The sequence below is a fragment of the Grus americana genome, chromosome 1 (genome assembly GCF_028858705.1).
Source record: "Grus americana isolate bGruAme1 chromosome 1, bGruAme1.mat, whole genome shotgun sequence".
Classification (NCBI taxonomy): Eukaryota; Metazoa; Chordata; class Aves; order Gruiformes; family Gruidae; genus Grus; species Grus americana.
In genome coordinates, this window is record NC_072852.1 from 50,978,710 (window position 1) to 50,995,111 (window position 16,402).

Here is a 16,402-nt window from a genome sequence, read left to right on the forward strand (position 1 = left end):
CTCATTCCAGCCTTCTCTGGGATCATCAGTTAAGTGACCAACATACACTGGTTTTCCTACTCGCATACTTTTTTTATTTTAGCTGTTTCATGCTTCTAAAGAAAATAAGAATGCAATATAGTTTCCTTCTAGTACAGCATACAAAAGCAATACACAAGGTGATGCAAGCTCTCCAAGTTAATAATAGGAGAGGCAAAAAAGGCTGTAAGCAAAGAATACGATGCACATGCAAAGCACACCAAAGCAAAGGCATTAGTACTCCTCCAGGTCACTGATACAAACAAGGCACATCCCAGCATGGACCACAGGTGCATGCTCATCAGGTTTTCACATGACATCAAACTGAGAGGATCAGTTGATACACTCAAGGGCAGGCCTGCCATTCAGAGGGACCTAGCTGGGCTGGAGAAATGGGCCAACAGGAACCTCATGCAATTCAACGGGGACAAATGTAGAATCCTGTGCCTGGGAAGGAAAATCCCTGGCAGCAACACAGGCCTCCGCTGAAAAGAACCCAGGGCTTGTGTCAGATAGCAAGCTGACCAGGAGCCAGCAGCATGCCCTGGCAGCAGAGGGGGCCACCAGCACCCTGGGTTGTATTAACAGGAGCCCAGCCAACCGACCAGGGGAAGAAATCATCCCCCACTGGCCAGCACACGTTGGACCACACTGAGATACTACATCCAGTTTTGGCTCTCCCTGTCCAGGGAGGACATTGATAAACTAGATGGAGTTCAGCAAAAGGCCACCATGACAGCTGGGGCTGGAGCACCTGCCCTGTGGTGAGAGGCTGAGGGAACAGGGCTGGCTCAGCCTGGAGAAGAGACAGCTTTGGAAGGGCTAACAGCAACCCCACTACCACCTAAGAGGAGGTCATCAAAAAGGGGAAGCCAGGCTACTCCCAGCAGCACACAGCAGGAGGACAAGACACACAAATTGAAACAAGAGATATTCCCACTCAACATAAGAAAAAGCTTCTCCAGCGCGAGGCCAGACCGGAGCAACCTGCTCCTAACCTCCGAGTTGGTCCTGCTTGCAGCAGGAGCTCAGACTAGAGAGCTCCTGAGCTCCCTTCCCATCCAAATTGTTCTGCAATCTCTGAAGCGCTGCCCTATGGAAACACATGTCCTGCAGGAGAGCTCTGAAATGCAAGTTTAGTAACTCTTTTAACGAAGACATGGATTGTGTGCATTGACAGTCGGAGGAATAACATCTATAACAATCGGTAACGTGTAGCCAAGTTTCTCAGTAAGACAGATAAGCTATAATATTGCATCTAACATTATAAACAGTTTTATTTGGTTTATATAGTTCAGAAGTTCCTTTCCGTGCAATCCATAAACCACAATCATGCAACCCAGAGGTAAGGCTCGCTTGTCAATCCATTTTGTGCAAGAACAAAGAATCCAAAGAAGATGTATATACGCATATGTCTACATAAGGGAAGAAGACGACAGATGTCAAAGCTTTCTTCCTTAAAGGAGCTGAACTTTCATGATCTAAGAATCAATTTCTTATTGTGAAGAATTTTTAAAGAGGTTTTAGAAATCTGAATGTGATAACAAGGCAGTTAGCTATAGCGACTGTTCTGTTCTAGAAAGCCTGAGAATGTGGACCCCTATCTGTCCCAGCATCTACATCCACAAGTAGGAATGGAAAAAGTTTTGAAATGGAGAAAGCGTCAGCATTAATGGCTATGCAATATCAGCTGGAATAACTGAATGTGCCCTCACATAGCCTTGGACAGGGACATAAGAGCAGAGGAAGAACCTGAACAAAACTTGATAGCCTGGCCAATGGCAATAAGAGATGGTCCAACCATCTCTATCCCCACTTCTGCAATACCTGAGCGTATGCTTTCAGTATACCTAAAGAACCATTTTGTCCCAACACCAAGAACCTTCTGTGACAATTAACAAAATATTTTCTTCACCTTACATCATAACTTCTTATACAATGCTACTGTGCATTGTTAATCGCCCATCACATTTCACCCCAGAGTTGACTGCATTTCACAATGAGATTTGCATATTAAGTTCTGCTAGTTCTAACACTACAAATTGGAGATTATTACAACCTCCAGGATGAAAGCTCTTATATTAAAAGTACAGTGTTATTACTACATGGTTGATTAAAGTATTTGCTTTATGAAACACTTCAGACATGCTATAATCACACTAAAAGGTACCGCATGGCATGTCTTATTACGCATAATATACAAGACAGAAACTATTAAACAGTACCTGGTAAAATCCTTTTAACCTTTCAAAAAAACAATGTGCTCTCTTTAAAAGAGAAAGCCTAATTCCAAGTTAGATTTAGAAAGCTTAGTACAAATAGGTGGCCTTTTCTGGTAAGTGGCATGCACAGGGAAGAAGGGTGGGAAGGAAAGAGGTCATTAAGTAACTTTCAAGATCAGGAGAAACACCCCATAGCATCCATTTTCAAAGTACTACAGACTAGCAAGAAAAAAATTAATAGGCAGGATGTTATGGAAACCACAACCATAAATGCAATTGACTTATCTTTCAAGGCTGCAATATAAACATCCTTCACCAGCAAAATAAACAATGAGGGATTTGGAATATTTTTTTAATTGATCATTGCATGATCAAATCTGTTCACACACGTGTAAGCTGGGCTCCCAGACCACTTTTACATCATGTTCCATTAAGAAAACAAATAAATAAATCAATAAATCACAACATATTGAACTCAGACTTTGTGAACTAAGGAAAGACTCAGAATGATGCTCTTTATTTTCAGTTGGACTATACAGGGGACCAAAAGAATGACTTATGAATCCCATAGGAAAAGTAACTTCTCACACAGGCTTCTGTATACGTATTTTTACAAAATTAACATTTGACCCTTAAAGGCATAACTGGAGTTGAAAGACTGATGCAAAATTAGTCTCTTACCCAGCATATTTCTTTCCCAGTTCTCAGTTATATTTGTTTACTTTCCAGAGAAGCATATGTTTCTACTACTAGCACTGGAGTAGTAGAAGTAATATGCTAAACTTCATAATGTTGTTCTCTGTGTTTTCTCAAAACTGCAAGCTAATATAAAGAAACATCATTAACAACAAAAAGGACGACAACGATTGCAGCTTGCTATTTGAAAAGGAATAGAAAATTATATAATGAATGAGTTAAGCTAATGCATTAAAATGACGGAGTATAAATATGGATCGCTAGTGTGTCATTTTTGCATAGTCATTTATCTGTCTATAGCTACACTCCATTCAGTTATGATACTCTTTTCAGCAGTTTTAAATTCAGAATAAATTAAACCTTTGAAAAAATACGTTAAGCCTTGAGAAAGTCTGAACAAATATGCATTTATACAGTTTTCCCAGCACAGATCTAAATACTACAGAAGGGTACTATAGTCTAAACATATTAAGGTCCTGAAGCAACAAACAAGATGCAAGAATGAGAAGATAAGAAGGCCAAAGCCCTTGTTATCAAACAACTCTCAGTGCTAGAATCTGAGCACAGTGCAATACAGAACAGTAATATTATTTACTTCTAAAGAAGTGTGACGCTATTTTATGCCTCTGTAAAATCAAATGACTCCTGACTTCATAGGGCATAAAACCTGTCTTTCCCATTGCACCATCAGTTCCACACAAGCAGACCTTGTGCCCAGGAAGAGGCACACGTGCTTCCTTCGACCCCATAGGGAGGGCACAAGCACAGCTCCAGCTCAGCATCCATCCGTGTAAATACTCTATCTAGCGAGCCCTGCAATTATAAACGTAAAGAAAATTACAGGTAGGGCATGAGATGCAATGCATCCCAAACAAGTAAGTATCTCTGCTGCTGAGCTTGGAGTAAGAGAAAAGGTGACTGTACTACCCGAGCTACAGAAACACCCGCAAAGCCCTGTTCTCCACCTAGACCCCAAGATCTCAAGATCAAGAACTCAAGCATTGTTAGAAACAGAGCAATAGGATCTTACCACCCAAGCACAGCACAGTCCCTCACAGTTGTAGACAGCAGTTAAACACAAAGAATGAAGAAAAAAACCAACGTAAACAGCAGTCACACTGGCTCAACAGATGAGTCCTTCACTACAAAACATGAGCAAAGGGAAGAAGGCTCAGAAGAAGGTCAAAGTAATCAGTTTTCCACCAGCTGAAAATAAATGCCTTCTCCTTACAAAAAGGGGTTTTTTTTTTTTCCTTCCAAATTTTGGTATCTTGCAAACATAAGAAGTGAGCTCTGCTTTAACAGACCAGAGACAACAGCCACTGTCCCACCAGCAGACGAACAACAGGGAGGGGACACGATGGCCACAAAGGGCCTTCAGAGTTGAACACAACAAAGAAAAGACAGGTCTCTAAAGAATACACTGACAAAAATCAAAATACCTGGGCAGGAAAGTTCTGTCTCAGACATTCCACACAGATGCCTTTTGGAAAAGACTACCTTTTTCTAGATCAGCATGACAAAAAATGCATGAAACTGAAAAGTGGCAAGAATGAATGAAAAGGGGTTTTACGGTGCAAACGTACAGAACAGATGGATCCCCGAGATGTCACACTGAAAACATACATAAAATTTGGAAACAGCTTGCAGGGAAAGGACCTGAAACAAGGACCTAGTTGAAGACAGCACGGAGATACTAACTTCAAAAACTAAATGAGCAATGTTCAGTAGTAATGAGTATATAATACTTTCTATTTTGAAAATATGCCATTCAAAGTCACTGAAGATGATTTTAAAAACAGAAATTACAACTGTAGAAGAAATAAAAAGGTAATCAGGGAACAGAAGAAGTATAAAAAAAGAAACATCTGATGTTTTAAAATTTCAGTAATCAGAATTTCAAATAAGTGACTAAAACTATAAACAGTATCTTTGTGGCTTTTGTCTTCCTCCTTTGCAACTTGATGGCCAGCTGAGTTACACACAAAAAAAAGGAATGTAATAAAGAATTCCTTTCTTTTTAAAACATACTTTCATAACTCAAGTTATATCACCAGTAATGACTAGCCATCCAGCTAGAAAGGATGGCATCACCTATAATCAAATAATAAACCCAATTCATATACAAGCAACTACATTTCAGTGACCACAAGGTGTGTGTGGGGGGGGGTTGCCAGCTATATTAATGATGCAGAAGAAAAGGGTCAAGAGGAGGTTCCTTAGCCTTCAAATTACTGCCTCACAGACATGAAAGATTTTACTACTTAGGCTCTTTATGAACAAATTTGACAGCAAGCTAAGGCTCACTATTAACACCAAAGTACATTAGGAGTCTTTTTCATGCTTTGCCAACCGCAGATTTTAAGTCAAAAAGGTATGTATGAGGTTGTGTACACAATCACTACTTTTATAAAAGGCCTAAAGCCCTTTCAATAAGAAATGGATTTTTAAAGCATAGTTATTTGCACCAATTAAAAGATTAACACCTTTAAAAATCCTGGCATTTCTCTATTTATTTTTTGGGCAGGAAGAAGTCTGTTTCACCTTTGCTGGCAATTAGCTCTGCTGTAATCCTGTCATTTTCACTGGGGAACAGTTATTTGTTTAAACTTTTCAGAGAAGATGGCCGTTTCTAACACACAAAAATTTTTGCACTGACTTTAGATTTTTATAGGAAGTGTTTAGCTGATGTTATACTTGGGGTAAATTTCCTTTGGCACTGTATCTAGCTTTTTCCTACATCATACAAGCTTTATTTGATGGCCTGTTATTTTTCAGAATCAATAAATACCCAGTTAAACGCTGCCAATATTTAATTAAATCTGTACTAAGTTTCCCTGCTTGTTAACATGGCTTCCCATCAAACTTCAGGAAGGAAGTTCTTCCCTGTAAACACAAAGCTCCAAACAGACCCGGAGTGATCTTCACCTGCGCACAGTCTATGACCGAAAAACAATTTGAGGCACGCTTTACACTGAAAAAGTTGGTGGTATGCATACCGATGTACTTTCTTCCCCTCTGTTAACTCTCATTCTTGTAGCAATGCTTCCTTGCATGGCAGATAAGAAAAGCGTGCCAGCATCTCCAATAAAACACCCATTCACAGAGGTGCAGACAGCACGCTTCAAACGAAACACCAGATAAAACACCGAGGGCGGCTGGTTTCCCCTCTATCCGTGAGCGTCTTCTGCATGACACCGACACCACTCTCCTGCAGTGCAAGATCTGGAGCGCTGCCTTCCACCGCCGGCGTGACTCAACCCTTTTCGGTGCATCCTCCAGCCGAGCACCAGTGACGAAGGACTGCCGGAGCCCTGAGCCACGCCGACACCTGCCCTTCGCCAGCACCTTCCTGACAGCTTCCACCCGAGCCATAGGCGAACTGCAAGGTGACTAACACCGCCATGGAGCCACGCGAGGATTTTAGAAGGCAAAAAGGATTTCATAAACGAGTGTCACGACTTGGCTTGTCAAACCAGGCAGAGCTGCCAGAAAAGCCGGTTCCTAAAACATGGGAGACAGCTGGCCGGTGGCTGGCTGGGCTGGCTTTCGGCCTTAGGAGCCTGTTTGCTAGCTGCCCCCCAGGGAAATAACCCCGGGTCCCCCCGGCGGCTCTGCCCAGGCTGGGCTTCCCCTGAACCTGCCCCAAGCGCAGGCGGCCCGCAGCCGCGGCGACGAGCGAAGGCGGCGGGCGGAGACGCCGCCGTGCTGCGCAAAGGAGCCACGCCGGGGCAGGGCCGACCCACGCCCCACCAACAGGCCCCTCTCCCGGCCGCGGGGACCCGCCCGCCGCCGGCACCCCCGCCCAGCCCGGGGGACAATGCCGCTCCCAGCCGGGACGCGGCGTGGGAGCGCGGCCCCGTCCCGTCCCGCCCCGTCGGAGCTCGGGCGGGCCCCCGCGGCCAGGCGAGGGGGCGGCGGCGGACAAGCACACGGCCTCCGCGGGCCTACCCCCTCCCCTGCGCCGCAGGACTGGCCGGTGGCTCCGGCCCCGCCGGGGGGAGCCCGGCCCCGAGCCCGGCCGGCACCAGGAAGCGGCACCTCCCCGCCACGCCACGCCACGCCACGGCACGGCAAGGCAAGGCAAGGCAAGGCAAGGCAAGGCACGCCGCCCTCGCCGCCGCTGGGGCGGGTCTCGCTGCCTTACCCGCTGCAGAATCCGCCTGAACATGGTGGCGGAGCCCGGATGCCGCCGGGCGGCCACGGCCAGGCCGAGGGGGAAGCCGCGGGGCCCCGCACAGCACCGCCCCCGCCCCGCAGGAGCCCGGCGCGGCCCGCTCGCCCCGTGACAGCCGCCGGGGAGGCGGGGCAGCCTCCGCGCCGGGGCGGGACCGCACGCACCGCCCCGAGGAGGGACGGGCCCGGCGGGGACAGGACTGCTGCCGCTCGGCAGTGGGGAGCCGGGGGAAGAAGAAATGGGGGAGAGAGGACGCAGAGTGCCCGGGCAGAGGAGCCAGGCCGGCGGGGTCTGCCCCTCGGGACGGGGAGGCTGTGGCGGTGAGGGCTCTGCGACCTGATCTCCTTCGCGGGGGCCTGGGGCCCGGGCTGGGCTCTTTCCCGCCGCGCCGTCCTCAGCACCGCAGCTCTCGGAGCGCCGCCTGCTCTCTGCCGCCGGCGGGGGAGCCGGGCTGCTGAGGCGGGGCAGAAGGGAGGACGGCGGTATCTCCCCCCGGCCCTCGTCCTCTGCTAGCCCGGCCTGCAGTGCCCTCGCAGCGCGCTGGCTGGGGGGAGGCCGGGCGGGTTTCCAGTCCCCCGGCAGCACGGCCATTCTCCCCTCAGGGGCTGCCCCAGGCGCCCCGCAGCTGCAGAGCCCCCTCGTCGCTGTCATTTCTCTGGAAGGGTCCTGGCCAGGGGAAGGAAACAACCTGCAGTTCGAACGTGCAGCTGAGGGCTCACTGTATGAGGCAGAGCGCAAACGCAGCTCCGTGTTTATTTTGTTAGTCGTGCGGTATTGAAAGTACTGAGGAATGCAGGTTAAAGGAGTATTGGACATTAAGACATTCTGGTTTGGATAATTAACAGGAAATTGATTCTGAAGAAGCAGTTGCTTCCTTCAGGCCCTGAACTGAAAAGGCAACCTTGGGGCATGACCCATTGGGTGGTTTTTAGATATCAGAAAATAACATTTTGCTCACATAAGCACACACCTACCTTAAAAAAAAAAATACAGCCCAAAAACATCAGTTCAACCGAGAAAGAATCTATACTTGTATGTGCTGAGGCAAAAACCCACATGAGACATGGCAGGAGAGTTGCTGGAATGCCAGTAGCCTCTAGAATACGTAATTCAACATGCCACAGTTCCCTGTTCTGTTCTAAAGCTGCAACTTTTACATATTGGATGCAAGACAAAGGATCATGAGTAAATAATAAACCTGTTCAATGACTAATTCTGTCAAGTAAATATCATAGCAGAGCACCAGTTGTGCTGCAAAGATTGAAAACATTTTTCCACTCAAAGGCTGACATTTCTAAGCACTCTAAAATCCTCAGACTTAGTATGAGTTATGAGCACATGACCAGAAGGATTCGGTGCAGCAGCTTAAGGCTTGAGGCACAGCAGCGTTACATGTTTGAACTCGGTTTACTCCAGATACAGACTCCAGTGTGTTCCATGCTAATGTCATTTAGGCCACAGCTGGGGCGGGTTAAGAGAACACACACAGTTGGTAATGGCTTCAGCTGACAAGCGGTGATGTCTTTGGTTACATCCCTAAGATAATTTTCATTTATGTGTCCATAGCACGAAATGGCTTTGAAATTTGGCGTACTGTATGGCAGCAATGAGGTTTGTTTCAGAATTTTGTACATGGGATTAACAATAGGAAAAGGATTGTTCTTGTTTGGCTGTACGGTTCCTTAAATATCTAGGCAGGCTGTAGACATTTACTGTAAATCTAATCAAAATGACTGCAAATTTTAATACCTCACTCCCTTTACAAGATATTTCAACAAGAGTAATTGACAGCCTAGACGATGAAGTGCTGGAGTGCTCAATTTGCCATTCCCAGGCAAGTTAAGCACCACGTCTTTGCAACACATTTTTTTACTCTCCCAGGCCAGCAATTCCTGAGTGCTCAGAGGAAGATGACAGACGTTTGACGACACTAGTTAAAAGTCTTACATCAGAGGAGGATTTTCTTAGACAAGTCTTGCAAAGAAATGCGTGATCCTTTTTTTTTGTGTGGATGTTTGTGTGAACATATGCATCTGTCTCCCTGTCCACCCATCATTCCCTTAGTAACTTAATAATCCATCGGCCAATTTCAGTCAAATACAACAGAGCCAGATAAGCCTCAAGGATACAAGTTCCTACAAATTTAAGTAGGCGGCCAGGAAGAGGAGTGAGACCCTATTGATTGCTGCCTGTAAAGACTGCAGTGTGACTGCCTTTACTAAATATCAGAGAATGCACATAAAAATATTGAAATCTCAGGCTGTTAGAATATAGTTGATGTCCTCAGGCATGGGAGTTGTAAATTTTCATTTCATCCAACCTCATAAACTCTGTGAGGGGTTTGGTGACAGGAGGGTTAAAAGGTGCCTTTCTATGGACTCCATTGGTGGCAGAAAATCTCAGACCACAGTCACAGCAAAGACTTGCCCGGATCCAGCTGGAAGCAAGTATTTCATCCTCTAAACAGGAGCCAAAGGCTGAAAGTCTGAACTACATCAACCTCTTGCGTACCTGCGGAAGCCAGTATGCCTTTATTTCAGTAGGGAACTGAAATCAATCTTTTGACTGTACAAGCAGTATTCAGGATGGCCCAGCATGAACTAACGCCTCTCAGACCTCCCAACAGATAACAGCCTTTTTTTTTTTTTTTTTTTTAAATGGCTATGCATATAGCCATATAAAAGCAATGATTCCTGGACTGGTGCTCACAGGAATCATTACCCGTGGAATCTTCTGCCATGACTAAGGGCCACAAGGAACCACGATCACTTGGTACAAAATGGCGGGGAAAATAATATGTGGTATGTCCACAGCACATATGCTTGCATAGACTTGTGGCCCATACATTTGCAAAGATTCTGGGCTACTGTCTCACATGTTTTCAGTGTTTATATGAATTATTATTTTCAGTCATATTAAGTTCCTGACCTCCAAATCTCTTGGTCACAAGCTCCTTGGGTTCGTGACGTGCTGCACTGGAAAAGTATCTCATTTTTTCAAGATGTTGCTTTTAAGTATCCTATTTATAAAAGGCATCAGCCTCTGGTTGTTTTAGGTTTTTTCCCATGGCTCTTTAACTGTACATTTTTGACTGTCACTATATGCTGCTCGTATACTTTTAGCAAGTAGCTTTCAGATTCACCCACCTCTTTTTCTGAGGCACTCTCCTTTCAAGTTAAACTCTATGAAACTCAGTTGAACACAGTTTCTTTAAAGGATTTGCATGTTAAAAACCATAATAACTAACAGGTAAGATACAAGCACAGCAAATTTTTTATCTCTTGGAAATTGGTTATAATATTCTTCCAACTACTACTGTGAATATTTATAAAATGGCAGCCAAGGAGTCAATGTAGAGATTAAGATTATGGCCATCATCTCCTGTTCAGTCCTCAGTGATTTAGAAAACCTGCCGCCTGAAGTTTGGATTCTAAAATGATGGTAAAGTACATAACATTTGATTAACAGATTAAGTTAGTAAATTTGTGACTAGAAAAAGAAGCGAGCTATCCTAAGTGCAAAACTGTAATTCATAAGTAGTACAGCCTAAGTTACAACATTGCTGAAACCAAGAGAAAACATACACCTGGGATTTTCAAATTCCTCCAAGTGGCATATGAGCACGTATTTCATAGAAAACCAGGATTTGGGTGTTTCTAAATCAAAGCAGCATTTCATCAAAATGCCTACTAGGAATTGTCATTTAAGAAGAACGTGGCTGGACAAATGTAAATTGGTGAAGAAGAATGTTTCAGCTATTGATACTCTTGTCCCTCAAAAATATTTGCAAACAAAACATGCAGAATGCAGTTTGGATTCATCTTTTCTTCATTTTTCTGAGAAACTATAACTGAAACTTGTCATTCTTGCAGGCAGCACCAATAAGCTTGAATTAGCCAACGGCAGAAGACACGTGATAAAAGAGAAGTTCTTGGTGAAACTAGTGATATGGAGAAATAAGTGTTAGATGGTTGGGATGAGACATCAGTGAGACTCACAGTACATCAAGAAAAATTAATTTTAAAAGTGACACGTAAAGGCGAAAAGTCAAAAAGGTGGAAAAGATTAGAAACCACAGAAATTCCACATTTTGTTTCAGTTTTTGTAGGCCTACAAAGACACAAAGTCATAAAAGCATATGACAAAATTCACAAGGCTTAGGAAGTACAGATTTCAGCGCAAGTGCGTTTTCAGCTGAAGGCAGGGCTCCTTAGCAGCACAGATGGGCCATTGCCATACCATGGGGGTACACGGACCCTGCCAGACAGAGCTGCCACCTGTACGTACAGGGCACAGCTGCTCCACAATAGCCATAGGAGAACTAAGATACCCAGTTAAGAACAGCTAAAAGGCTTCTCGGAATATGAAAATCTATATTTGTTACTGATCTTACTATTTATGTAGGAATATACTTTAAAATGGACAATGGCTAAGTATCAAAATGGCAGCATCTATCTTGCCTTCAAAACAGTTTGACAGTTTGGACTGAACTCTCAGTATTTCATTATTTACGATTTGGCTCCCCCTCAGCTTTATTAGGGGAAACAAATGTGTTTGGCCTGGAAAAATATTTAAGGTTGTTTTAAACTGGTATTAGCAAATCAAGATTATCCAGTGGCTTGGGTGCTAGTCTAAGACTGGGGAGACTGCATATGATTTTGTACTCAGCCCAAAACTAGTCCTCTGAGTAACACTCCTCACTTACAAAAACAGGAAATACTGATACCTCTCTATTGTGAAAAGAAATTGGAATCTTGTGATGAAAAGCATTATAGAAAAGTCAAATATTACTACTAATGTACATTTATTGGCAATCAGTTAGGTGGTGATAACCAAATGATTTATAAGCAGTGAAAGAAATGAAGTCTAGTTTCCCATGAAGACCATACCCCACAGCTTCACCTTTACAGAAACTCCATCTCCTGTCTCTCCAAGGTCGCTCAGGGCCCCCACCACACGGGAGACAGGACGTGCCGTGGTCAATCCAGAGCCGCACAGGAGCCCCTGTACATCAGCTTGGCTCACTGATCTTTCCAGTAGCATAAATGTGGATCTTTTACCTCTCCCAAGTCATCAATTTTGTCAGAAACCCAAGAAATGTAACTACCTTGGAGACATCTACACCTCTCTCCATTTAGACTTAAACTGCCCCATGGGTTCAAAAGGTATGCAGCGGGGAGAAGGATGTTGAAAGACACAAGAGGTCACCTCTGCTTCCCTAAGAAGCTCAGCAAAACCCATAGGGTGATTTTAGTCCATCTTTGAACTAGTCCCCGATTGTACTTGGCCCATTCCCTTCTCACTTCAGAGAAAAATAACAGTTCTTCAGTTCTTCACTCGAGTACTGAAGAGGTTGGCCAGAGCATCAGTACTTCACCCTGCATGTGTTAGGGTGAGTGTTTTCTCAGCTACTTTAGAACCAGGCCAACTCTGTGATGATATCTGTAACAAAGAGCTGACGACTGGAGGGCAGCTCCTCTGCTGCAGAAAGCCTCTTTCGAGTCAGTGCAATTACTTGCATGAGTAACGAGTGCGTGTACTAATCAAGGTTGCCTGGCTTAGCATTAATACCAAATCCAAGAGCTCAAAGCCATGGCTTCAATCTAGTGCTACAGAACCTGAACGTTGTAGGACTTGCACAGCTCCCCCCAGGTAACCTCAATTAAAGACAGAAATAATAGAATTAGCTCTATTAACAACGAAAAATTGCTCCAGTGACTGATTTTTTTCCACCCACCCCTAGACTGAATCACTGTGTGGAGTGTGCCATGTAGCTTTCCTGGAGTAGCTGGAGAGACAGGCACTGGAACTAGAGAAAGCCCAGCAGCGTGCAAGAGAGCTTAAGTCATAAATATGTATGAATTCATGTAAAAAATAAACCTGATATTAATATAACCAAAATCTGAGATGGAGAAGATCTGCCACTGAGTCATGCAGAGTACTCTTTGCCAAATGCCTCAGCTAAGAAATTATTCTGTATAAAGTTGAAATCCTGCCACAAAACAAACACTTTGAAATTCCACCCTAAAAAGCTGTGGTGATACCATGGCCGTTCTGATCCCATTACTTCAGAGGCTTTAACTCTTGCGGGCAAGTGTCCTCGGCACTTTCCAGTAAATGGTACAGAAAATGGGTAAATAGGAAGAAGACGAGATTGGTGGAATTCCACTGCAGAGTAAAATTCAAATATTTTAAAGGACACATTCTTTGGGGTTACTTATCTGCTCACTTTGGTATGTGCCAATAAACATATGTAGCTTCTCTTTCTTTGGGTCTTAGATGCAAACTTACTCATCTCCATCAGTCTAGGCATGTTTAAGGCTATTTCAAAGATTTTTTCAGCAAAAGGCTTAAAATGCCAAATGAAATAAGCAGGGGAACCCTTAGTTATGGAGTTTGTAGGGGATGCCGGTAGCATTGATCATTTAAATTAATCTTATTAGGACTTTCATAGTGGAAATATAAGATTGATTTTAAATGTTGTGTATGAGGATTTGGTGATAATGAAGTTATGGGCATTGTTTTGATCACCCTTCTGAATAATTGCAAAAAAGCTGAAGGTCTGTGGGTTTTTTTTTCAAACACAAATCTAACTAAATGTAGTAACAAGCTTTTTCTTTTTTCTTTTTTTTTTTTTTAAATATATGAAGGCCCATGCAGGACTGATTCAAACACTGTCCTCTCTCTGAAAATTAATGCGCTATTTGTTCATGGCTTTGTATGTAAGCAGATGCAATAAATGTTGGCTTTGTTGGGAGTCCTTGCGTACATGCATTGCATCAGCAATTCAGTTAAATATTTTAAATGGTCAGAATAGAAGCTTCTAAATAAAGAGGACAAATTTTAACTGTAAAATGAGGCTGATAGGCTTTCTTAAATCAGTAAACAAATATTCCTGTAGTTTTAAAGTAATCACACAGTGCTTAATGGCATCTGTTATTATAAAGCTAACCTCTCAAAGTCTTCCAGGTTTGTATTTTAATGTTAGAAATTTACTAAATCTAGGATCCAAAATGCTATTTTTAAGCTGTACAGTATTACACTGCTAAATGCCCTGCTGGCCAGCCCTTGATTTTCTTGCAGTACTAGCCAAACTTGTCTATGTAGCAATTGTAGTAATGATTTAGACATGAGGAAAAATCTTGGGAATTAGCAAAGGAGGATTACAAATCTCCCTCAGTTAAGCATTTTTTTTAAAGTTAACAAGTTCACACTAAAAGAACAATGAGTGAGACCTTTCATTCATCATCTTCCTTTCCTCGTATAGAGCAGGTAAGATTTGTAATTTCATAAAACACTAGATCAATTTTGCGAACAAACGAAAAAATAATGCTAATTTATAAATGGTAAAATAAAACACGTATACCAAAGCCTAGGGCAAACAGGCACTGGGAATCAATGAAAGAAAAAGTAACAAATGCATTTCCTGTGGGATGGCAAAATGCTACGTGGGCACATGGTTCTCAAGAATCAAACCTTCAACAGCTGAGGCTTCCTTTTCATTAATGCCAGCTACGTGCATTACTGGGTCAACTGACAATACAATTTTATTCTGGATGAAATGTGCATGCGCCACTGTATTTCTGTTTCTTCTGAACTAACAGGAGTGTGGGATATAGTGCCAAATCATTTTTATACTTTCTGTTGACTGTAAGTTGATGGCAGGCAAAAAAAAGCCCATCAGGTCCATTATAAAGCTGGGCAGAAGAAAATTACGTCTTTAAAACAATGCTAATGCATTTTATTAGGTAGGATAAGTTTGTACCAGACCTGCAATATCACTATTTGTGCTGGTAATCTTTCTGATTCACTGTTAAATACTCCAAAGCCAGATTTAGCAAGCCATGTAACCACAGCCTGGCCCCTATACCTGTCTTAGACTGTTGTTAGCTGTTGTGGTAAGAGCGACGCCAGTGATGCGTATGCTCAGAAAATGAGTGTTCCCTCCTTATTTCTTGCTTGGCATTATAATGATACTGAAATGGCTCCTCCAAAACTGGATATTATATATTGTAGAAGTCTATAGTATGGGCCCTCTCTGCCTCAAAAAGTTTTTGAACCAAATAAGCAAGAAAAAGCATCTTCTGCAGAATAGATCTTTTTAAGATTAGAGATTACAAAACCAATTAAAACCGTCCAACCTGCAAAACGTCTCAGTGGTGGTTTAACTACTTCGTTAGAGTTATGTGCTTAGCGCACTAAAATCTCTTGATGAGTTTGCCAGGTGATTTGGATGAGGAAGAAATGGAAAATCAGGTGTATTGTTTGAAGCTGGCATATTTTATCCATATTAGACATTTCTGATCAAACGTAGAGATTCCCAATAATGAATAATAAAGCCTTTTTGGTAGGCAATTAGACAATTCTGATATATATCAAAATCCTTCATTTTTAAGCCTGTGTAGCGTAATCACAGACCCTGACAATGTAATTGCAAAAATACAAGGTTAAAAATGTCATTTGTCTTTAGGAAGGAGGTGAGGGTCATCTGCTGCTCCGTCATTTCTCAGCTGTCCAGCAACATGATGTCCACAGCCAATTTGTACAGGCCATTCATTTTACAGCCTGGCCAAAGGCAGAAAAATAAATGAGCAGGGATTCAGCATTTCATTTCAAGACATTCAAAGAAATCTCCCAATAGGTGTCAGATATTGAAGGCTGGATTCTTGGCTCCCTTGCAGACAGTGGGAGTTTTACTGCTGACCTCTGTGAGCTATTGAAATCAATATTCCAGCCTGCACTAAGGAAAGAGAAGAACCTTTTCACATGGTTCATGACTTGGCAGGGCTTTTGTGGTCATCCTGACCTTCGATTCCCATTAAGGAAGGGCCCTGAAACAGAAAAGGGTTTTGTGAAGTGGTGGGCAATTAGTTGTAATAAGTAATCTGCTGAAGGGATCCAAGAGTCATGTTTATGAAGGACCCACTGATGTTTAAATACTATTTTTATGAACATAACAAATGGCACATACTAAAAGGTACTCTCAGATCTGAGCAGAAATTGATGCTGAATGAGGTTACTAACCTGAAATATATTTTAAGTGTATTAAAGAGATTTTAAACTGAAGCTGTAGTAAGGAATTCAAATTGCAGCTTGTTATTAACAGTGTTGGTTTCCTGATGTCTGCTACCCTACTTGCAAAGAACAAGCGCTGGATACTCTATCTCTGCATCGTGAAAACGTTTACAGATGATTGTAACAGGTCTGTCCATTTTCAGTTGCCAAGGGCCAGTTTATTTCCTACAGAGACAAAATTATGTAAAGGCTAGAACTTTGAGTAGTTACTAGT

At 43.1% G+C, this 16,402-nt stretch overlaps 1 protein-coding gene across 3 annotated transcripts in view; it reads right to left on the reverse strand.

Annotated features, from left to right (window-relative positions):
* Nucleotides 1-7,247, reverse strand: part of EEA1 (early endosome antigen 1) — a 77,816-nt gene extending 70,569 nt beyond the window's left edge. For 2 of the 3 annotated variants that reach the window (XM_054826642.1, XM_054826662.1), the window contains exon 1: nucleotides 7,084-7,244. In XM_054826642.1, coding sequence (XP_054682617.1) covers nucleotides 7,084-7,107 — 24 coding nt within the window. In that variant the 5' untranslated portion in view covers nucleotides 7,108-7,244. Of the gene's footprint in view, nucleotides 1-7,083 lie in introns of all 3 variants that reach the window. The other variant, XM_054826651.1, reaches the window with a different exon arrangement.
* Nucleotides 7,248-16,402: the final 9,155 nt, after the last annotated feature.